Raw genomic sequence first — 24,444 nt, 5'->3', positions numbered from 1 at the left:
AATGACCTGTTGTCCTGCATGATATGAGAATCATGCAGAACACATACATGACATATTATCCCACATATCTACAGTCTGTTAGCCTTGTCCTCAGACTACACAAAATGTACTTTGAGTATAGACTCGAGTGCAACAGATAGCCTTGTGTGCTCCAATCACACAAAGTACAGTGTTTTGAAGAAAAGTCAAATATGATGGAGAAATCATATATTGACATAGTCTAAGTAATAGGTACACAAAAGCTTAGGTTATTACCTAACTTTTGGCTTATTTACTTTGACTACAAATAACCAACGAGAAAAGTTAAAAACCTACAAAAACCCTAACAAAAAGCCTGTGTTTTGCTTTGTTTTCTTTTATGATTATTCCTACCTTATCTTCCCTATGTTTTTCTTTCATTTCTTTATGTATATGATTCATTGACATCCCAGATGCTTCATAAAATGTACCAGCAAGGTATGATGTCATATGGCTCCACAGATAGTTCTGGCCTATTCTGTTGGTTTCCCTGATGTCACCCATGATGTCATATGATGTCATTGGATGCTAGAATATTCCACTCCACTTGGCTCCGCACATGCTCCACATTGCTCCACAATGAGGTCATTTATGATGCAATTCTGATGTCATTCCTCTTTTTAATCTTATTTCTTGGTACTATACAGTTTTGCTCATCTCATGTATAAAAGGAGAACCAATCTCCACCCAAAAATACAAGAATTCATTTTCCTGTCAAATATCTAAAGAAATCCCCCCCTCACATTCTTCCACTTTCTCTGACATTGACACTCTTTGTGTTAGCCAGAAAGTGCAGACCAAGTAACTAGACTTGTTCTGAGATCATTTTACTCTTTCTTGACTGTACCTATACTGTCTAGTGTGCATCTGATATACATTTCAGAGGACTAGGAGTATCAAGTCAAGCTATTTATCTGTGCCTGCAGATTCCTTTGTTGGACTATCTGCATACATATTTTCAAATCATATAACTCGTAGTTGTACACATCCATTGTATTATTATAGTTGTATAACACACGGTTGGTTATACACTAACATCCTATTTTTTTGGATACATCCTTTGTACTTTACTTCAAAGGAGTCCAAATCAGCATCTTTGATTTGTATTGCATGGTCATACAAATCTTTCTATTTCCCATCAATAAGTCCTTTCATATTTAGGCGGGGGAAATTCTAGCAATATCCGCTACATCCAGTTGCAACCAGTTGCACAACAAGAGACTTATTTGTATCAAGTGTTTTCCATCTAGCCATAGGAAAGGCTAGATATTCCTCTACAAAGTCTACATTATCTGTCTTGCCAGATAAAGTTAGATTTCTCTTGTAGAACATCTACTGTTCTAGGTAGAATCACACCACCGGGCTGTATAGCAGGTAACCTCCCACGAACGACGTGTTATATACCACGAAAGAAGAAAAGTCGTAGACCGCGAACTTGAGGTTGTTTGGCAGCATCTAGTCTTATCAAAAGTGTAATTGTGGTGTCATTGCCTTTTGACCACTTTTATATAAGACACCTCAAGTAAGAAGACACCGTGCCATTACGTTGCTAACATGATTCCTGGCCAGCCAGGTCAGTTAGTATGTGGTGCATGTTACTTAGGATATCGGCAAAAGATTTCATCATTGGTCCGACCTTCAGGTCAGTGCCATAATTACATTGACCAATTATAATGTTAAAGTTGGCCGCCATCTCACTGCAGCTCAGCATTCACCACTTACCCAGAGCATGCAAAGACCTCCCAGCGTGAGTTGTCTACTTCTGGATCCCTCACTCATACACCAAAGCGTGAATGATGCACAGAGGAAATGTGAGTTTTTTTAAAGACAGTGCGTGTCATATCACTGCAGGCATTTTCCCATTTTCCTCCACCAAACATCCAAAAAACATTGATTGAGAAGATAGAAATTTCCCCTCATTTTTCCTGTCAAAACATTGAAAAAAAGTAATTTATGTTTCAAGGATGTTCTGTGTGTGGGACATGATGCAAAAATTGGTCATGTTCCTTCAAGTATAATGCTGTATTTTCCATGTATTGTCTTCGAAATAACAGCTTAAAATAATGTTAATTTTCTTCTGTGTTTTGCAAATATACACAGAACATTTGAAAAACATAGTATATTTCAAAGACATAGAGAAGAAAATTAACATTCTTTTAAGCTGTTATTTCAAAGACAATACATGGAAAATACAGCATTATACTTGAAGGAACATGACCAATTTTTGCATCATGTCCCACACACAGAACATCATTGAAACATAAATTACTTTTTTTCAATGTTTTGACAGGAAAAATGAGGGGAAATTTCTATCTTCTCAATCAATGTTTTTTGGATGTTTGGTGGAGGAAAATGGGAAAATGCCTGCAGTGTATCACAACATTGAAATTTATTTACTAGCTATGATCAACCAACCCCCTGTGATTGCCTTCTCCCAACCATCTGGCAGTGGCATCAGTCGGACTTGTGCACCAGGACCAGATATTCTGGTCCCGCCATCCTGGCATCTTTCACAGAGCTTAGGCCAGCCACATAAGGTTCCTGGTGCCGCAGGATATTCTGCTCAACATGCCCAATATGGTTCAGAATGTGAACGGTTGTTAAGACCATGCACAAAGGGTAGGACTGATTCCAAGGGGCTTGGCTTCAGCTCGTGCACTGCGCCCCTTACCCGTGTATGTGCCCTTAACTTCAGAATGAAGTCCGGAGAAAGTCCAGTGAAGTCCGAAGGACTTCTGGAGAAGCGTGGGAAACTTCGGAAGGACTTTCTGGACGAGTGCGAGAAACTTCCGGATGAGTGCGGGAAACTTCTGGAGGAACTTCTGGAAATTACGATGGAGTTTCGTCCTGACAGGGATATGTGTAATGGCTACTCAGGACAAGTCCTGAGTAGAAGCAAACAGAGGAAAGGCTGCAAGGACAAAGTCCGAAGCAGAATAGGTCCGGAGGACCGCGGGAAAGTTCCGGAGGAATTTCCGGAAACTTGGAGGAATGGTGGATCGGAGGAGCAGAGGAGCGGAGCTCCGGCCTAGGGAATTCTTCCCTAGGCCTGAGATGGATAATGACTAAGTCGGAGGACTAGAACTGTTATGAGGACTTAGGGTGAAGGCTAGTGCAAGGACTAATATGTGTAATATTCAGACTGAGGAAGTACAAAGATTCTACAGAGTTTATATACTACAGAGGACTTAACGGAGAGTCAGTCAGCACAGTCCGAAGCTACGCGAGGCTGTGGACAGAGGATGTAGAAAAGTCAAACACTAGTCTATCGGAAACTAGTAAATGAAGACGGAGATGAAGACATAGGAAAATAAAGCCGGAAATGAAACGAGGTATGGAAAATGAGGAAGTCTAACTCAAGAAGGAACATACAAAGGGACAAGGCATGGAAGATAGACGCGGGTCGGATCTGGATGTCCGGATGTCCGGATGAATGCGTGAGAGGTCCGGGTCCGGAACTCGGGATATGGCAAAAGGCAAAAGGCACGGAAGATAGACGCAGGTCAGATCTGGATGTTCGGAAGTCCAGAGACAGGTGATTACCATAAGGGGATGGGCGCTGATTTAAGGTTTGAGTTTGGACATGACAGATAGTCGGATCTGGAGATCTGGAGATGTGGATATCAGATCTGGCATCCGGATATCAGATGCAGGAGTACAGGGATCCGGATGGATAGAGGATTGGGTCTGGAGACATGGACAGGAGGTCCAGAGGTCCGGATGAGGCATGGGAACATCGTCGGATGTTGGTCCGGAATGCGGGATATGACAATGGTGGGCAAAGCTCTTATATGCTCCACCTCCAGCGGAAACCATCACTTCGGAGATTTCAGCTGTTCGTGAGGGCAACTCACAAAGGACAACCGCGTGTGGTATAATCATCGGTGTTTGTCTTTACATTCCTTCTAGCTTATCTTCAGACCTGAATTTCTTTGCATTAGAATATTTGTGAAGGCAAAAAGGACATTGATGCACATATTGATGCCCCTGGACTTATTGGTCTTGCACTTGACACTGTTGTTCCTAAACTCTTCATGTTTGGAGATGGATTTCCGTGGCGCACCGACAATTTCACTGTCCGGGATGCGGCTTGGGTTGATCTCTCAATGCACCAACCTAATATCCCTTATTTTTTCACGCAGTGTTTAGTCCCCTCTCGATGTGGGCAAAAGGCGCCTACATTTAAATCTAAGCAATTTGCATTATTGGTCATTGTACCAGCAGCACAGTGGGACAAGTATGAGGAGTGGCTAGAGAAACTTGAAGAGGTAAGTCCGACAGCTCTTTCAATGGCTCATACTAAGTGCTATCAGCATCGTTGTTGTCAGTCCAAGGTTCAAGAATTGCCTACTGCTACTGCTCCAGATTCACCTCCTGCTACCTCGACAACTCATGGCTTTTGGGGCACCAATGACTCTGATGGTATCGAAGACTTTGAACCAGAAGGTGCGAAGTCGAATTATTTGGAAGGTACCGGTGATGCAGAGTCAGACTCAGCACATGATCATCTGGTGCCTTCTCTATCAGCAAAGCGGACGCATGTCCGAGCGGATAGTGATTCTCGCTCAAGCACTGTATCCCTCACAAGAAGGCCACCTCATTAATGCGCAAAGGCTCAGACTTACTTTGCCTCCCTGGTCGTGACTACCTGAGAGTGGCGTTGAAGTATGGAGGCAGTACTAATCCAGACATATCTAATAAAGGTGAGTGATTTATTGCTGTCTCAACACACGAAACTCAACAACAGTTTAAATGTACTTTAGTCTTCAACAGGCGTCACGAAGATATCCAATATCATCCCATTCCTACTTGCCCACTCACTGAGGTCCTGAAGACACCGCAATACCATACTTTCGAGCTCAACATTTCAGACTCATATACCAGCCAACTGACGATCGATATACCCCTCCCCAGTATGATAGGGATTGGGGCTTTCAAAACAGCCCATCCTGGGTGGCTCACCCTCTCACCCGTTGTCTCTAGTAGGCTTGGATCATGCACTCAACACGCTGTGGTCGTTAAGTGACCATTCTTTAGGACTCCATCAACTCAGGCTGCCACTACCACATCACTCAAGATTGTGTGTTATTCATCGGCGGACGAGCTCAAACATGTCTTAAAAGAAAGTAAAGTCATGTACTGGGCAAAGTCACTCCTTGACTACATGTGTGAGTACATTGACCACCATATCAGTGCTTCATCAATGCCTCCGCCCTTTGAGATCCCTTGTGTGCGTTTTGTTGATGCCGGTGTAGTTTTGGGATATGGCCAACACAACGCAGGCCCAAAACCAGGAGGAAAGTTAGATACAAAGGCTGGATCTGTTTCCGCTGTTTATCTTCTCGAAGAACACATCTTGTTTGATGATGGCAAGGTGTTCACCAAGTTCATCCACAACATGGACTGTGTTCCATCTCTCGATCAAGATGAATATGGCTATGATCTAGCTGTTTTCCTTGCATTCATGCAGCATCTTCAATATGTGCAGACCGAAGGTTTCGCATTTATTTCCGATTATCAAGGTATTTATTGTCATTTCAGTTTGGACAAGACTGACATACGACTTTAGGGAGTTTAACACTTCTCACAGACCCTCAAATATTGACTCATCCGTGCATATTTCCTATCCCATTCATTCATTTTGATGATGTTTGGTCCCCGGCAGGTCCGTGAGTGAAGGAGGTGACATCTTTGGAGACGGAAACATCAAGGGCATGGTAGATGAGTTCGAGCGCAAGCATTCTTGCAATCAGTACTGCAAATGGCCGGGGTTTGGTTTGCAGCCATTTATTAGCTCAGAGGAGGACAATTAGTATATGAATTGATGACATATTTCTTGGTATAGAGTCTTAGTGTTGTCGTCTACTGGACAATGTCAATGATACCCAACTTCACGATGACGGGACATCTGTTGTGTCATCCTGCGTTCTACGCAAGTATTTTGGGTTTTTCAAGATTTTTTTTTAGGAGTGTACTTGGTCATAGAAGGGGTGAGGTATGATATTCCCTAGTTGAGGGATGCGGATAATACTAGGACTTCCCAACCAGGTTGAACCATTCTACACTGAGTTAAAAGAAAAGGTAGTGTCATATCCCGCGTTCCGGATCCGGACCTATCACACTCATCATTTTCGGATTTCCGGATCCAGCCGACTTCTATGTATCGTCCGGATCCGACCCGCATCTAACTTCCGTGCCTTATCCCTTTGGTATTTCCCTTATCAGTTAGTATGCTTTATTTTCCGTCCCTTATTCATTTCCGTCTTCATTTTACTAAGTTCCGATAGACTAGTGATAGTCGTCCCATATGTTTTCTCCATAGCCTTACATAGCCTCGCACTGCACTGATTGTTTCTCCGTTATGTCCTCAGTAGTATATAAACCCTGTACAGTCTCTGTAGTTTCCTCAGTTCAAATATTATCTTAGACTCTGCTCATTCCCTCCTCCGTCCGACTTGAGTTCTCCTCTCATCGTCCTCTGATAGTCTTAGGATCGACTCCTATAGACTTAACACCTCCGCCTCTACCTTTGGTAGTCCTCCGCTGTTTCCTTTCTAGTTCGGACATTGTCCGGATTAGTCTTATCACTTGTTTCCAAATGTCCGCCGGAATTCCCGCGCATCAGACATCGGACTCCGGACATCGTCCAACAACCTTTGGACATCGTCCATTAGCCTTCGGAAGTTAGGGGCACGTACTCGGGTAAGGGGCACAGCGCACGAGCTGAAGCCAAGCCCTTCAGATCCGACCCTTGAGCACGTTCTTAACAGGTAGACCCAGGCCTCAAATTAAGCCAGCAGCTTAAGTGCTTATATCATACTGCCTCCGAAATACGGGTGAGTCGAAAAAATATAATAAAGAGAGGTCCTTTGGCATCCATAAGGTGTTCGAAGTCCTACTGCCTAATATGGATGTGTGACGCCAAGAAACGAGCACGGCCATCCTGCTTTCCATACATTTCTGAATCACCCTGCTTCTTTTTCTGTTGAATTCATGGATAATGACCTTTGCAACAAGGTTGATGGTATGTAGGAAGTACAGAGTGTGTGTCACTTATTCTCCAATGCTTAGGAGATTCATTGTAAGTTCATCAATTATTGCATCATTGTTAGATATATTGTTGCAGATGATACATAGTCTATATACTTATAAGTCAAAATATTTCAAAATATTTTTTGCTTACCTTTTGTGTGACTGTAAAATCTTGCAGAACTTCCTGAAATGCACTTATAAGTTCTTCATCTGTCATATTAGTATAAATACTTCAATATTTATAAGTACATTTTATCTTCAGAACTTTAACGATATCTAAGGATGTCCAATCATCAGTAGTGAAGTTGATTTCTTCTTCATACTCCTAGTAAATCTTTAGTTTTTAGATGAATTACAATCATGTTATAAAACTCACTTGTAACAATGCATTGATGTGTCCTTACAAAAACAAGCTGAACATCTTGTAAGACAGCCACAGCAGATGATATGTAATATTCTGGTTGTTCTATTTTCATAAAAAACTAAAAACCTCTATCTTTAACTATTGAAAATAGATATAAGTTTTCTGATACCCAATAAACAATTTTGGCTTTGTTGGGCTTAATTGATCGACTCAAGATACTATCAGAATTCTTATACTTGAATTTCACACATATATATTAATAGTAAGAGTATGTTATTTTGTACTATCACTGAGTCTATTGGTATTAGCTTTTTGTTTGTTGAATGTATCTTATATAGCTTTGGCTTTGGCTGAGATTTTGGGTACTCACTTAGAAGTATTAGACTTGAACATGGTTACAGTGAAAGTTGGGTCATTTTTGCTAGTGTGGGTTCATACAATATTAATGGACCTTACCCAGTTAGCAGTAAGTAAAGCATAGGTCATCTATCACAATAAAATTCAGCTACCCAATATACTCTTTTCTTTCATAACCATGCAGACTATTAAATTATCTTCTAATCTGGATCCATATACATACAGCATCATGTGACATATGTTCTTCTGATAGCCTAATACAATAATTTGCTATGAAGACTATTTAAGCTCATTTCAAACCTATTTCTGTATAGCACAGTGTCTCCAATAATGATGCTAATGTTTTACAGACTATCCCTTTTGCATTTGTACAATTATTAGTGTTCAATCAGATCATTAAAGACATCAGCATGAGTTTGATAGTTAGTATTTTATTATTTGTTGTTGAATTTATGGTTTCATGTATGTAGGCTTTGCACCTGTGTCTGCACCTATTCAACCATTATTTCACTCACAGATAACCTCATTTCAAGCTTTGATTCTTGACAAATCAAGGAATAATAACTCCTTCATGATATAACTTATTCTATCTGCTATCTGGCTCATCATTACTAATATGTTATATGGTCTGCATTATAAGCATGCTCATTCATCTCCTCTACAGTAGAGCTACTATCTTCTTGATTCTTCTCTATGATTTCTAAACCTTTGTAAATAGAGCAGATCAGATAAATCAAATATTCTTGAGTTATTTTGCAAAGACCTTATACCTCAATGAGTATATGTAGTTATTTTGGAGGCCAACAACATCAATTGCCCTTATAAAACATCATATATATGTAGGAGTACTATGTTTTTAAAAGAACAACTTTATAAACACTTGTATTACACTTGGTCCTTAACCATCTTAATATCAATCTAATAACTCTACTAAAATATACATTTCATTTATTATATCTTATAGTATCTTATACTAACTTTGTGGATACTAGCTTCTTCTATTGTATACATTATGAGCCTTAGGCTCTAGTTAGCTTAAACAATATATAAAGCAATAAGGTTCCCTTCATGTTCATTTGATAAATCAATATAAGTATATATAGTTTCTATTATAAATAATGAGAAAAATTAATCATACTTTAAAATTGACAAACTTAAAAACTTTTCTAAGCTAGTAATGAGTTATCAATTTGTATTAGGCAAAGAAGGTCTATAAAACCACTGTGGCAGTAAAACCAATTCTCTCAATATTGCTAAGTTTACTAAGACAATACCTAGAGTAGCAGTTTTCAAAATGCTCACATTGGCAAAGATCAGCAAAGATCATTAGTATAAAAGAATAAATAAAAAAGAATGTACAAACCAAAGTCATCATTAACTAGAAACTTTTACTATAATTCAAAGTTTCTACTTTGGAATAATATTATATATCAAGGTTATATATTATCATAATGCTCATATCTAGGTTAATAGTAACAGCTACTATAGTGAGTGATATATCATTTTGAGTATCTTTATTAACTTACATATTTTTAAAATTAATTATCCTAAGTACTTTCATACTATATATATCTTATCTTAAATTGAAAACTATAATGACCTTAAGTTACTGTGCAATATAGTAGATAGTGATTTATATATTCACTATACTCTGAGTATTACATAGATAAACAGAATAATTTTACTTTCATAAGAACTAATAGTAAGAAAATAATAAAACTTAGTTACACAATTCATTATATAATGTATTATTTAAGTTTTGAATTGTTTTCTCAAGTGAAATTATCTTCTCCTATATCTAAAATATAATAATTAATAATGAGTTTAGGTAAATTAAATTGTATTTAATATATAATTTAGCTACTGCAATATAAGTATTTGAATAGTTGAAAATTATAACTTTTATAGATTTCATTTCTTATTAATAACAATAAACTTAGAAATTGGGGAACTACAAGGGTAAACCTATAAGTATAATTAAGCCAAGACAAATGCAGATGAGTACAGAACATTTATTGTCATTGAACACTTAGTATTTAGTGTCAACATTAGGACTACCGCTAACACACACATAGTGTTTAAGTTTCACCTCTAGCACACAGTTGAACACCTAGCATTTGACTCTATGGATCTCCTCACTGTCATTGAGCACTTAGTGTTTGACATCAAGACTGCTGAACATGAAGTTGATGTTACATGTCGACTACACATATCTATCATGATCATGTTATTGACCCTGGATACTATGAACTTGACTCAAATGTTGCATGCCAACTATTGTCAACTGCATATCTAGTTCTTTCAGTGTTCTGTATCTTTTGTCTCAAAATTTTATTTGCTTTTACCTTCTATCCAATGGAGTGTCAAACATATAGGTGTGGTAGCCAGCCTATGTCAATTAATGTGCTCTTTGAGTGCTGTAGCCATTGCAATAGCTTTTTGAAGCACACCAGCAGGGAACACAATAGTATTTTGATGCACCCTCCCCTTCTCCTCTTAGCCCTCCATCCACATTTAATTTCCCTTGGGGTTTTCCCTGAGATTGGGGGTGCTAAATTCATATAGTCCCTTATATCTTTTGTTACAACTGGGGTTGTTCTTTTCTACAATGACTGAATAGTCAAATCAAGTGTAGAGCAGAGTCTTCCTATGAATATAGGATCAAGATTCTAGGCTAAGGACAGTGTTAGGGACTGCCTTAGAATGATGGTTTCAAGACTACTAAGGTAGATTCCTTAGTAGAGGGTGTCCATATAAAACCCAGTAGATTAAAGTGGAGAATACAAGTGGTAACTACTGTACTTAAATAGTCCATATGGTGCGCACAGACCAGGCTAGGTATCCCGCATTCCGGACCAACATCCGACGACGTTCCCATGCCTCAAGTCCAACAATTCTCAGCTCTCTGTTCCCATCTAGCTCACTATTGTCCTGAATTATGTAGGTCACTATGGCAATACAATTACTGTTGAGGATGTTACTCAATGGACAGGTGTAAGTATTGGCTCAGTAGTCTAAACTCATTATGTGATGATTGTAGTACTTAATACTCATGACAAATGAATCTGCTGTCTAGCAGCTTACTCTGAAAACACTAACCTGACTTGTAAATTTGCCTAGTTATGAACTTGTTCAGAGTGACTTTTTGGCTATTGATGGTCCAATTATGAATCTTTTTATAAAATCTGATTATTATAAAGAGATATTTTATAATAGGAAATCTATGTATTCCTTAGGCTATCAAGTAACTTTTTCCTTGTTGATCATTCTTTTGGTTATTCTGAGAGTGTCCACTATAAATTTGCTTCTTTATTTACTACATATTCTCCTAAGGAAAATGACATTCATTCATCAAAAATTAAATCATATATACTCTGCAGTGTATCACCAGAGACTGGACTAACATGACATTTGCCATAATGCCTTTGTATATAATCAAGGTGGCCAGACACTAAGCACCCGCGATAGTAAAAGGGACAGCAAAAACTGTCATTCAAGAACACACAAGGCCAATCTTTGCAACACCTAAGTGAGAGCGCATATTTTTTAAAATGTGTGCTTTTGATTTTCTTCTTTGCCTTCAGATCATTTTCTGGGATCTTAAATGAGACAGTGCATGCATTGCCAATATTCTTGCATGACCTGTAAACAACTGAGTCAATTTCTAAGAGATTTGATTGTGACTTAAGTACCTTGAATCAGAATGAAAACTTGAAAAAAGTACTTAATTTTTGCATTAATCACTGCAAGTTAGCTCCAAATTTTTATGTTCAAACTTGAGCTGTTGTGTTTCCATTAAAGTCATGATGTATTGCTCCATTCAAGAAGCCTTAAAATAAACAGTTAACAAAGAATTAGAAGATATTCAATTACTACCTCTCTAAGGTTGGTATTTTTTAATGATTTTAAATTATTTAGATTCATGTTCATATTGAACACACATTTTCTATCTTGAAGGGACATTTCTGAAAAGCAATAATTAACAAAAAAAACAAGACAGTTAAAAATATAAAAGTGATACAACAACAGACAGCTCACATAGCTTCATCTGATACTGAGGCACTGCTATCCTGCATCATCTGATAGAATTAGATTTTTGAGCACCTACAAATGTATTTTGTGCACTCATATATCCACTTCATGAATGCAGATCTCAACATCTTTATCCTTCTGTTGATGCCAATAATTAAGAGCTACTTGAGATACTTTATACTCCTAGGTTAAGTGAAGCCACTTATATTTCTTTGTCTCATAATAGTACTCAGACTTTATCTCAAGCTTTGCAAGGAACTTGAAATCTAAACACCAGCACATGCTCCAAGTCTAGTGCTAGTGCCAGACAATCAAGCTCCTGACACATCATTTATTATGAAGCTCAACAAACCTACCTACCATCAACATCATTAAGCATGCTACTAGAGAGAAGCTATATTGTATGATGATGCAGAAAAGAGATGGTATTTCATTAGTGCAAAAAAATAAGAGGCTATTATTAAGAAGACCTGGATTTCCATCATCAGTCAAGGTGAATCCTCAATACATTATACTATCCACTGACACTTTTTTAAAGTCCAATATAAATTATTTTGAAAAAAGAAAGCTCTTTACAAAGAACTGATATCCTGCATGTCAAACATATAGTAGAAGTTTAGAGATTATGCTGCAATTATGGTTTAGACAGCTCTTAACTTATAGCTACTCATCTCTGCAAAACATAGAGAGGAGGTAGCATACAAAATTGCAGTAGTTCTCATCCTACTAAAGGATCTTAATTTTTTGCCCAAATTTGAATTAGTGTATTTTTATTTTATTTTCACCTGTTGCTAGCACTTATTTTACTTCACTAAACTTAGGATGATGATGACATCAAACAATGTTAGTTTTTAGAAGTCAACACTTTATTGAAATAATCATCAACATTATATGACAAAAAGGCTCTATATGTGTATATTGATCCACTTTGACTTTACAGCACCTTTGCCCTTGGTAGGGCTGTAGTACAGAATGCAATTAAAACACATTATATGAGCAGATTTGAAGCTGTCAATGCATTGGCTAAACTGTTCTATGACACCTACAACATAATTATGATATTAATTAACACAATTAGGGCAGATCCAATTCTAAGAACAAGGTATGAGAGACTTTAGCATTTGATAGTAGCATAGAGTTACAAGTGGATTAGTCTGTATGATAATAATGTTAAGTATATGACTTCTATATGACTTCAACAATCTGTAGATAATCTTTGCAATTTTTGACCAATGTCATGAATAAACCTATTTTTGGTGTAGTGACAACTAGGATAACATATTATAAACTAAAAGTATGTACTAACTAAATTATGAGTGCTCCATTTTCTTTAGTGATATTTGTGTATTTCATTATTATCTTAGCTAGCCTACATGATAGGGTTGAAAATTGAGTATTAAGAAATGAAGCTGCTTTGGTCTGGATAAGTTAGAAAGTGGGCTTTATATGCTAGTTATATTATAATCACTTTAGTGGGTATTTTATGATCTGTGTTTGGCAAGGTTATAGAGTGGTAATTTTTAATTTCAATGTATTCCTTTTTATATATAGGTTCTATACTTGTTGTGTGAGTTACTTCTTTATTTAGAATGTAAGCAACTCCTACTAAGTTGCCTAATATAAGTCTTAAATGTTCTGTGTATATTTCAAAAACACAGAAAAGAAAATCAATATTATTATAAGCTGCTATTTAGAAGACGATAGATGGAAAATACTTCAAGGAATATGACTAATTTTTGCATCATGTCCCACACAGAAAATCATTGATACACAAACTAATTTCTTTTAATGTTTGAATAGGTAAAATAGGGGGAAATTTCTATCTTCTCAATCAATGTTTTTTGGATGTTTGGTGGAAGAAGATGGAAAAATGCCTGTAGTGACTAATATTTCCAATTATCAGATCTAAAGCAAATGATACATGTAAATATGGTTTGATTGAATGAGAACTTACAAATCTCATAGGTACTTCTTCACTTGAAATCTGGATCTTGAATATCTGTTATGTATAATGTTGTGTAGCCTATGTCTTTTGTAATGATTTTTGATAACAGAGATAAACTTGATGGATATTCCAAGGCTGAAATCATTAGTAGCAGTGATTAAATTACTCTATATTAATGTTTTATAGATTTCCAGGCTGCCCCAAGGTACAAACTCCTCTCAATTAAAGAATTTCCTAATTTTAAAAAGAGATCCTTAACTTTCTACTTATGGTTTGAAGATTATTAGCAATGAGCAAGATAGCACAAGTAAGTCATAGAATTGAGAGCACGAAATATGATGCAGAGTGATGGCCTTGCAAGTGTCACACAATGTATGGCTCAAAAATCTCAAGAGTCCAAAAACAAACATTTTAATAAATGCTACAAAATTGTAGGATAAAAGCAGAAAAAAAAAAGACAAAACCCTGTCACAGAAATCACAGCTATTAGCCTTTAAATTTAATTGTGTTTTGTTGAGTCCTGTGTGTGTATTGTATTTGCTTTTATTTGTCTAAGGTTGATTTACTTTTATTTATTTCTTCCTCTTTTCTTCTCTCTCCACCTATCTGGAAACCCGCCGGGGATATGGTGGGAAACACTGAGTGAATCAAACAATAGGTGAAAGGACAAGACTGTGAATATTCAGAGTGTGATATAAATGGGTAAGTGATGGTAAGTGGTTAACCCGAGCCTGAGGGGAACATCATCTAAATGGAGTAATATATAGGGGAAGTCATGTGATTGAAGGATGTCGTAAGCAGCAGGCTTACACCCTCCCAACTTTTAAAACTTTCATTTGGTGTTGTACTCTTCTAGCACTTCGCAACCTTCTGACTCCTGTCCTGCCGGCCATACATCTGCTTCAGGACCATAGCTGTGCCAACGTACGAGATATCAGAAGCCGTGTCCTCGAGGTCTCTTCTCTATAATCTTCTCTATCTCCCATTCTTCAGCACCAGATGTTGTGATGAAGGGTTTTGGCCATTTTTGTTCACGTGAGGGATACAAGTCCTTGTCGTTTTGGATGTGGCCCTTCAGTTCTGAAGCATGGAAGGTGGGCAGGATATTGGTATGTGCTGGCATGTCGAGCATGTAAGTTGATGTCCCAGGGTTCGCCAATACGATCTTGTAAGGCCCATTGAAGTGTGGCATGAACTTTGCTATCCTTCTCTCGTTTCCGTGGAGGCATTCACGTCTTCGATGGGCTGTGGAGAGATACACCAAGTCTCCAATGTTGAACATAGGTTCATCATCCTATCTTTTGTTTGTTGTGTTTGCTTGTCTGATTTTATTGCCAGTAGTGCATCCTGCGCATCTGCTATGTCGGTCTTTAGTTTCATGATTGCGTCTAGCGCGTTTGATAGATCAATTGGGAACATCTCGTGAGTATGCTGTATGTCTTCCGGTATTAGTGGTGGCAGGAGTCGTGGTGATCTCCCAAGGTGCAGGTGAAAGTGGGAGTACCCTGTCGATGTGTTAGTGAAGCACATCATTCAGAATCTTACTTTTGGCAGTGCATCAACCCAGCCACTTTGATGGCGATCTACGAAGAATCAAAGTGCCTGGTTCACCGTTTTGTTTGTCTGTTTGCTTGCGCCATCTGTTTGTGGGTGGTATGGCATGGACATCTTCAGGCGGACACCAGTCAGCTTATGGAGGGCCTTCCAGAACTTGCTTGTGAAGATTTTGTCCCTGTCAGACATGATGTTCAGAGGGAGACTGTTCTCGCAGTACCAGTTGTTGAAGAATAGGTTGGCTATGTCCTGTGCGTTCATGTCCATTCAGCATGGTACCAACCTTATGTCTGCTCCTAGGCGATCCGTGATGGTCATGATGCTGTCGAATCCTTGTTCTTTCAGTAGAGGGCCGATGAAGTCAATCACTATTGATTTGCTGCAACCATCAGGCACTGGTAGTGGGTGAAGAGGGCCTGGTGGTTTCGTGGTTCGGTTTTTGTTTCTTGTGCAGTTGGTGCATGATGGTATATAGCTTTCTTTGAGATCCTTATGCATGTTTGGCCAATAGTACAAATTTCTTAGGGCTGCATATCATTTGTCAATGCTGAAGTGGCCAAGGTCATCATGGGCCAATCAAAACAATGTTTCGCGAAGGTGTGTCATATGTGGAATGACAAGTCGATCATTCAGATACAGTAGTCCATGTTCTTTTCATAGGCCTGGGAGGGAGCTGACCAGTCTGGATAGCTTCACGTACCACGGGTCTGTGAGGCAGCTGTTTGTTATATCTTTCATTAGTGTCGTGTTGGGTGTTATGGATAGCACTAGTGCCATCGGTTTCACATGGTTTGTCAGTGTCTGCGGAATGTTCATTGCTTGTCTTGTGTATGTTGGTATTTCTTCTGGTTCGGGAGGTAATCTTGATAAGGTGTCCACTACCTCGTTTTCTTCTCCAGGTATGTATTTATCATAAAGTTGTATTGTCTGAAAAATCCCTGCCAATGAGCTTGCCATCATGAGAGTTCTCATTGTGTCATGAAGCATTCCAGGGTCCTATGGTCAGTGTACACTGTGAATGGCATACCTAATAGTTCAATTCTCCATTTCTTGAGTGCTTGCACTATGGCCAGGAGTTCTTTCTCATGGACGGGATAATTGAGTTGCGCATTGCGCAGCTGCATTGAGTCAAATGCAACAGGTCATGCAGTTTTTGCTGTCGGTCCATAGCTCAGCATAGCACCTGTGTGCCAATCGCTAGCGTCACAAGTCACAAATATCTGGTTCTGTTCTAGGTTGTTGTGATTGATGGTAATCAGGCAGTCACGCCCAATGATGAGCTTTTTGATGCTGTCGAATGCCTTCTGGTGGTGGCTTGTCCAACCGGGCCACTCCAATTCCGCGGATTTTGTCGTCAGAGATGTCAGTATTCACGTGTGATCCACAAGGTGAGGCAGCAACTGTTCGAGGTATCTTACAAGTCCGAGGAACGAGCAAACATTGCTTGTTGATTTTGGCGCGGGCCAGTCTAGGATATGTTGTGCCTTTGAGGTGTCTGCTTCTATTCCTTGTGCTGAGATGCGGTGTCCTAGGAACTTGATCTCTGTGCAAAAGAGAGAAGTCTTTTTGGTGAGCAGAAGAGGCTCGCTTTCCTGAGCGCTTCCAGTACCAGTTGTACATTTTTCACGTGTTCGGCTACTGATTGGGACCATATGATGATGTCATCTAGGTACACGTGGCAGATCTTCCCAATCAGCGGTCGTAAGGCGATGTACATCCTCTGCTGATGGGTTGCTGGTGCATTCCTTCTGCCTTGAGGCATCACCATCCATTCGTGAAGACCTTTTGGCATGTTGATCGCTGTGTACTTGATGTCGTCGGGATGGATACAAAATGAGTTTGTCATATCAAATTTCCTGAAAATCTTACCTTTTGCACAGTCTCGCAGAATCTCATTAATTTGTGGCAGTGGGTGGTTGTCTGGTATAGTATTTGCATTTAGCGTGCAGTAGTCATTGACCCACCTAGGTAGAGCCATTGGATCCTTCTTTGGGATCAGGAATGCTGGTGATACGAAGGGACTCGACGAGGGCCTCAGGTGACCTGCTGCCACATGTTGGTCCAGTAGGGCTTCCCAAGCTTCGCGATATTTCCGTGGAGTGTTGTAGCAGCGGCATTGTATTATCTTGTTGGGGTCCTTGAGTCAAATACGATGGACCACGTCAGTTGGGAGGTGGTCAATGTGCGGTATGTTGTCAGGGAAACGGTCCTCGAACTTCCGGCGCATTTTGGCATCCAGTCATTGTAGCTGTTCTTTGTTTCTTGATGAATGCTAGAGTATCAATTCATTGACGAAGTCTTGAGGCGATGTTCGGGGCCTTGCTAGTTGTGTGTTTTTTCATTGTCACTTAGGCGCATATCTAGGACAGAACAAAGCTCATTGATAACACCTTTACGTAGATGTAATACATCATGATGCAAGGGAAGCGGGACTGGTATGTGTTTCATGTACTTGGGGGAATGTAAAAGGTCATATTGACAATTTTTGTCGATGCAGGTCCATAAAGTGTGATCTATAATGAGAGAATTGTGTGATAAGAATGGCCCCCCCAGAAGCAGGGGCACTACAAGCTTGGGCATGATAATTGCGCGTATCGTACGCAAACACCAGTCATGATTAACAGACGATGGAGACAGATCAACATATTTGTGAAATTTCAAAGAGGAATTGGAGTCAGCAAGAAACACTGAGCTCGCTTCAATCACAGTATGCAGTTTGCGTCTTCGTAGACCAAGTCTCATTACAAGCTCGTCGTCAATAAGAACTAGGTGTGACCCATGGTCAATCAATGCGTCTATGTGCTCAAAAGAGGTAGAGGAAGGCCCCGTCAACAGGCAGGGTCAAATAAAATGGGGAGTTTTGAATGGAGCTACGTACATGTCATCATCAGAATCTGATCCTTCTTCGATCACAGAGGAAGGCATCACCGCTCCGATGGTGATCACGGTAGCGACAGGTTTTGTTGGTTTGGATGATTTGGGTTTGGCCACGGCTGTGTCTCCTTCCGTCAATGTTTTGTATGTGGAAGGGTTAGGTGGGCCATTGGTACATTCCCTTGATCAGTGGGGGACATAGAATTTTTGGCATTTGTAGCAGTTGCTGTGCTCGTTGAGCAGGGCATGCTCGGTCTGTGTCAGAGGTCCGAGACGAGCCGAGGAGGACGAGCTGGATGCACAAGTGTTCTGGGATGATGTTCTTCCTGTCTGTTGCATTGTACGTCTAGAGGCCTTGTAGAGCTCTTCCGCTATCTTTCTGTGTGAAGCAACTTCTTCAAGGTGTTTGTCGTCAAGTTGTTTGACTTCCTCAATCCATTTCTTTAAGTCAGAGTCGTGGCGAGCTTGGCTCTGAGGACGGGGGTAGTCAACTCATTGGACATATTTGCTTCAAGCTGGTTGCACAATTTTTCGTCTGACAGGTGAGCTGTGTTGCCGTATAGTAGCGCGTTGAGGTTCTGTAGTTCGAGAGCCCATTTGTAGAAGCTTTGGTTGCCTTGTTGTGAACCTAGGACCTTCTTGCATAACTTGGAGTCCCAGTGGGTTTCTAACCACGTGTTAAGACCGTGCACAAAGGGTAGGACTGATTCCGAGGGGCTTGGCTTCAGCTCGTGCGCTGCGCCCCTTACCCGAGTATGTGCCCTTAATTTCAGAATGATGTCCGAAGAAAGTCCAAGGACATCCGAAGCGCGGGAAAGTTCGGAAGGACTTTCCGGACGAGTGTGGGAAAGTTCCGGAGGAACTTCCGGAAATTACGATGAGGTTTTGTCCTGATACGGATATGTGTAATGGCTACTTAGGACAAGTCCTAAGTAGAAGGAAACAGAGGAAAGGCTGCAAGGACAAAGTCCGAAGCAGAATAGGTCCGGAGGACCGCGGGAAAGTTTCGGATGAACATCCGGAAACGTCGGAGGATCGGATGAGCGGATGAGCGGGGATCGGATAAGCGGATAAGCGGATGAGCGGATAAGCGGAGCTCTGGCCTAGGGAATTTCTCCCTAGGCCCGAGATGGATATTGACTAAGTCGATAGACTAGAACTGATGTGAGGACTTAGAGTGAGATCTAGTGCGAGGACTAATATGATATTCAGACTGAGGAACTACAGGACATATACAAGAGTTTATATACTAAGGAAATAACGGAAAGATCAGTAAGCAAGCGTCCGAGGCTATGTATGAAGCATAAGCAATGTTATCAAGCGCGAGTCGGAAATGAAGCATAGGTTAACGGATCAGTAAGCATATCGGTAGTAAGTATAACCGAGATACCGAGGACAAGGAATACCAAATAGAGGAATAGGCTGTGTTAACGTTATATGCACAGGAATTGAATTAGGAAGCTTATCGTATATCGGATCAGATCAGATCGGACCGGATCGGACCGGACGTCCAGATGAGACGCGTGGATATATGGGATATGACATTAGGGTGATGGGACAAAGGATGACTGATGCAGGCTAGCTGAGGTATGGAGGTAAAGGGATGTGGATGTGGATGTGGATGTGCAGGGGTGCGGGGATCCGGATGGATAGAGGACTGGAGACATGGATAGGGTGTCCGAAGGTCCGGATGAGGCGTGGGAATATTGTCGGATGTAGGTCCAGAATACGGGATATGACACCACGTGTCCTTCAATGCCGTTATATACTGTGGGAAAGTTCCAGCGTCTAGGGTGGCTTTCTGTGTCAGATACCATGTATGCAATCGTGTGTCGAGCATGCCGAACACAATCATTTTTACTTGATTCTTTTCCTCTATTTCTTTGTGCATAAAGTAGGTTGTGCATGTGTTATCCCAGTCATGTGCGGCTTCAGGTGTTAGTTCACCTGCCAGCAGCTTCGGTGGCTTGCTTGGTGCTGACTGTTCAACATCGGCCGATTTCATTATGTTACATGAAAGAGGATAAGGTATTGTCGTATCTGTGTCTGAGTCTGATGAGGAATCATAGCGGATATGTTTGGTGGTAGGCAGTTAAGTAGATGGTTGGGTGGATGGTTTTCCTCATTTAGGAGGCAGTTTGACGGTTTGTGAGATGGGTGGTTAGCCCGGTGGTTTGAGAGGGGGTTCAATTCGAAGATACACAAGTATTGTCAGTTTCAAAAAAAAGTGGAAACCCGCCAGGGATATGGCAGGAAACACTGAGTGAATCAAACAATAGGTGAAAGGACAAGACTGTGGATATTCAGATGCTTTCCTTTTAGGATTGAATACACTTGTCACCAAGTAGAGCAGACTAGGCAGTGCATGACTACAACATAAATATATCAGTTTGGAGCCACATGGCACCACTTTGTGTTGTATACCTACATTATTTCACAATTCTGACAGTCTCACTGAATTAAATTAACTGATAAGTTCACTGATTAGCCTATATTACATTTATTTTTCTGTTCCACAGAAATATTAGACATATTATTGAGTTGCACTAGCTTAGACCTTTTTTCTCAGACAGGGTCAATTTTCCAGTCTGTCATATCCCGCATTCCAGACCAACATCCGATGATGTTCCCACGCCTCATCCGGACCTCATGTCCATGTCTCCAGACCCAATCCTCTATCTGTCCGGATCCCTGTACTCCTGCATCTGATATCCGGATGCCAGATCTGATATCCACATCTCTGGATCTCCGGATCCGACCTATGCTTCATATCCAAACCCAAACCTTAAATCAGCACTCATCCCCTTATGGTAATCACCTGTGTCTGGTCTTCGGTTATCTCTGTTTCCCTTTTGCTTATTGATCCTTGTATGACTTTCATCTCTGAGTTCATTTCCTATGATCCATCTTATTTTCTAATACATTTCCACATGTTCGTACATAGCCTTACCCCTCTGCTTACTGATCTGCACAGACTTGCCTCTAGTATATAAACCCCAGTAGATACTCCTGTATTTCCTTAGTCTGAATATCACATATTAGTCCTCACACTAGTCTTCACACTAAGTCCTCATATCAGTTCTAGTCCTCCGACTTAGTCATTATCCATCTCAGGCCTAGGGAGGAATTCCCTAGGCCGGAGCTCTGCTCCTCCAATCCTCTGATCCTCCGCTCATCCAATCCTCCATTCCTCCGAGTTTCCGGAAGTTCCTCTGGAACTTTCCCGCGGTGCTCCGGACCTATTCTGCTTCGGACTTTATCCTTGCAGCCTTTCCTCTGTTTGCTTCTACTTAGGACTTATCCTAAGTAGCCATTACATGTATCCGTATCAGGACAAAACCTCGTTGTAATTTCCGGAAATTCCTCCGGAACTTTCCCGCACTCATCCGGAAGTTTCTGGCACTCGTCCGGAAAGTCCTTCTGAACTTTCCCGTGCTTTGGATGTCCTTCGGACGTCCTTGGACTTTCTCCGGACATCATTCTGAAATTAAGGGCACATACTTGGGTAAGGGGCCATGTAAATAGTAAGTAAAGTGTCAGGAATAATACTATGAGTATGATGACACAATAAGACACATAAAAGACATAGAAATGTGTACTGTACAGGTGAATAATCATATAACTAACACTCCTCCCTGATTGTGCACCTCTCACAATCAAGAGCTCCCCCCTAATAGGACAAGTCCCATCATTTGACAGAACAAGTCCACCTTGACTCGAGGCAGGGCCTTGGTCAGAATATCTGTAGGTTGCTCTGCAGTGAGGACAAAGGCGGAGGAGATTACCTGTTTGTCTACCTCATCACACAGCCAGTAAAAGCACAAGTCCAGCTGCTTCATATGTCCATGATGCTCCGGGTGCTTGGCCACAGAGATAGCAGACTGGTTGTCTATCCTGAGAACAGACGACGCGCCCGCTGGGAAACCCAATTCCAACAGCAGTTTGCACATCCACTTGATCTCCTTACCTGCCTCAACTGCAGTGATGTACTCTGCCTCAGTAGTAGACAGAGCAATGACTCCTTGAAGCTTGGAGCTCCAGGAGACCGCACTAGTGCCTATCTTGACAAGATAACCGCCAGTAGAGCGCCCAGTGTCTTTGCAACCGCCATGATCAGCATCAGAGAATGTGGAGAACAACTCAGTGGAGTGGGGGTCAGGCTTGTAGACAAGCACTTGGTTTTGATATAGCGAAGGAGGTGCTTGACAGCCTGCCAGTGGGCGACACCTGGGTTTGAGTTGAATCTGGCAAGGACACCTACAGTGTAGGCAATGTTAGGTCGAGTGGTGGTGGCTAGATACATCAGAGCACCAACAGCAGCAAGATAGGGCACACCACACATGAAAGACACCTCCTTAGCAGTTTGAGGCAATTGAGATCGAGAGAGACGGAGATTGGGGGCAATGTCCATGGGATATGTAGATGCTGGGGAAGCAAACTCGGTCATGGGAGAGGTGGTGCCATCCAGAAATGCAGTGTTATTGGAGTTGATAGAGGTGTAGAAGAGAGGAGAGCCCTTAGGTCGACAGAAGGTCATGTGAGAAAAGGATATATCGACATAGAAGCCGCAGTTTTGTGTTAAATACAGGACTGAGAGGAGATTGTTATGAAGATCAGGTATATGCAAGACTCAAGTGAACTCGACCACTCTAAGACTCTTTACCTGGCCCACAGACACAGGATTAAAGACCACTGACTCCACCCCAGCTGAATAGACAATAGTAGAGTTTGCCAGTTGAATTGGCATACATTTTAGGGTGTAATTGCGAATATAGTGGCGATGTGGGGTCATATAAGAAGTGGCCCCTGTGTCTGCATTCCAATCAACGTCAGCATCGAGCTAGAGTAGAGGACTAGAGGAGTCAAAAGAGCGAAGACTTGCATTACCAGCAAACTCAGTCACATTCTGGACAGTGGAGGACATGTTTGCAGATGCAGGGACACTGGAGGACACATTGGACAAGGCATTGGATCCAGGGGAGGGCTGGGACATGGTAGAGGATGCTGCAGAGGCCTTGTTAGCATTCCTAGGCCTCCTGCCTGACTTGCCAGGCTGGTTGGGCACCTGCCTAGTCTTGTGCACCTCTCTGGCGCGCTGCATGGCAAAGCACTTATGCACGCAATGGCCTGCCTTCTTACAGAAATCGCAGATAGCATTAGCACCGCACTTACAGCTACTAGGTGGCGCCCCAGGGGCAGAGAAAAGGGCAGAATCGCTAGAGGACACTCCAAGAGCATCAGCATGTCGATGGCACTGGGTTTCTTCAGCAAGGAAGGCGGCCTTGAGCTCCTTCTTGTCCAAGGACTTGAGGAGGATCAGGCTAGATGCAAATTGGACATAGTCTTTGCCCAGAGCACAGATCATGGCCATAGACACTAGCTCAGCATCAAGGTCAGACAGACTGTAGGGCTTACTAGAGTCCTGGGGGTGCAGTTTCTGGATCTTAGCCATGCCCTCCTCAATCCTGGCAATGAGAGTGCTCAAGGACTCATCAGGGCGCTTCCTGATGGTAAAGAAGTCATCCCAGGTGTTGAAACGAGGGGCAGGGAGCTGCTGGACATGGGTAGACTCGAGGGTGATCCAGATCTTAATAGGGTCATCCTGAAAATCTTCAAAATGCAGCCTTTAGTCTGCAGAGCAGTGAAGAAACAGTTCACCTGCAGCCTTGTCCTGCTTCTGGTCCTACTTGGCTTGTTCCTCAGCCTGAGAGGCTGGAGGCCGAGTCTCCTTGCCAGAGACAAGCAGCCAGAGTCCCTTAGTGCATAGGCCTTCATCTCACCTTTCCAGGTAGAGTAGTTGGCCTCTGTCAGCACAGCAGGTAACTTGGTGGAGGTGGTCTTAGCAGACATGGAGCAAGGGCGATGCAAGGCTTAGGGATGGGTGTAATAGGGTGCAGGCGGCACAGGAAGTGAGCTGAGTACATTGGGAAGCAAGGATAATGGATAGGAGACCTTTAGATAGGAGACTGATAAGAGATATATGTGAAGATTGGGTTGCTGGGAGCAATAGGCTTGACCAGGGACAGAGTAGCGATGTGTATGGGGACTTCTGAAGGTGCAGAACGCGATGGGAGAGGTTCTTTAGGAGGAGTTTTCCCACTTTTTCCCCTTATCTCAGAATACTGCAAAGTGTATATTCCACCTCAGTGCTAGAAATCTGATTATACTTCTCTATCGACTATCACCTGCGCTTCCACTATTCTTTGAAGACTCTTTCCCTTATCGCTTGAAGCGCACCTCCGCTTATGTGCGCACAACCCTCACACCT

The 24,444-nt window shown here is 41.4% G+C and overlaps 4 protein-coding genes across 4 annotated transcripts; 1 reads left to right on the top strand and 3 right to left on the bottom strand.

The window, feature by feature from the left end:
- Positions 1–4,052: 4,052 nt before the first annotated feature.
- On the top strand, positions 4,053–5,831 carry HD556DRAFT_1313225 (uncharacterized protein; the record flags this gene model as incomplete). Its single annotated transcript, XM_041300766.1, has 8 exons — positions 4,053–4,286; positions 4,347–4,572; positions 4,632–4,721; positions 4,782–4,971; positions 5,056–5,186; positions 5,274–5,540; positions 5,588–5,630; positions 5,684–5,831. The coding sequence occupies 8 exons, from the start codon at positions 4,053–4,055 to the stop codon at positions 5,829–5,831; spliced, it is 1,329 nt and encodes a 442-aa protein (XP_041154141.1).
- Positions 5,832–14,709: 8,878 nt separating this feature from the next.
- HD556DRAFT_1217122 (uncharacterized protein) lies at positions 14,710–14,946 on the bottom strand (the record flags this gene model as incomplete). The annotated part of the gene is made up of 1 exon (XM_041296710.1): positions 14,710–14,946. A coding segment is annotated over one exon (237 nt), but the record flags the coding sequence as incomplete, so codon positions are not given.
- Positions 14,947–22,578: 7,632 nt separating this feature from the next.
- On the bottom strand, positions 22,579–22,806 carry HD556DRAFT_1210582 (uncharacterized protein; the record flags this gene model as incomplete). The annotated part of the gene is made up of 1 exon (XM_041296557.1): positions 22,579–22,806. A coding segment is annotated over one exon (228 nt), but the record flags the coding sequence as incomplete, so codon positions are not given.
- Positions 22,807–24,026, bottom strand: HD556DRAFT_1434626 (uncharacterized protein; the record flags this gene model as incomplete). The annotated part of the gene is made up of 6 exons (XM_041305348.1): positions 22,807–23,016; positions 23,080–23,160; positions 23,242–23,350; positions 23,432–23,800; positions 23,864–23,931; positions 23,991–24,026. The coding sequence occupies 6 exons, from the start codon at positions 24,024–24,026 to the stop codon at positions 22,807–22,809; spliced, it is 873 nt and encodes a 290-aa protein (XP_041154138.1).
- Positions 24,027–24,444: the final 418 nt, after the last annotated feature.

Source organism: Suillus plorans (genome assembly GCF_016647745.1).
Source record: "Suillus plorans strain S12 chromosome Unknown HD556scaffold_88, whole genome shotgun sequence".
In the NCBI taxonomy this organism is placed as follows: Eukaryota; Fungi; Basidiomycota; class Agaricomycetes; order Boletales; family Suillaceae; genus Suillus; species Suillus plorans.
Note: the sequence above shows the minus strand (reverse complement) of the source record. Positions and strands in the feature narration are given on the sequence as shown.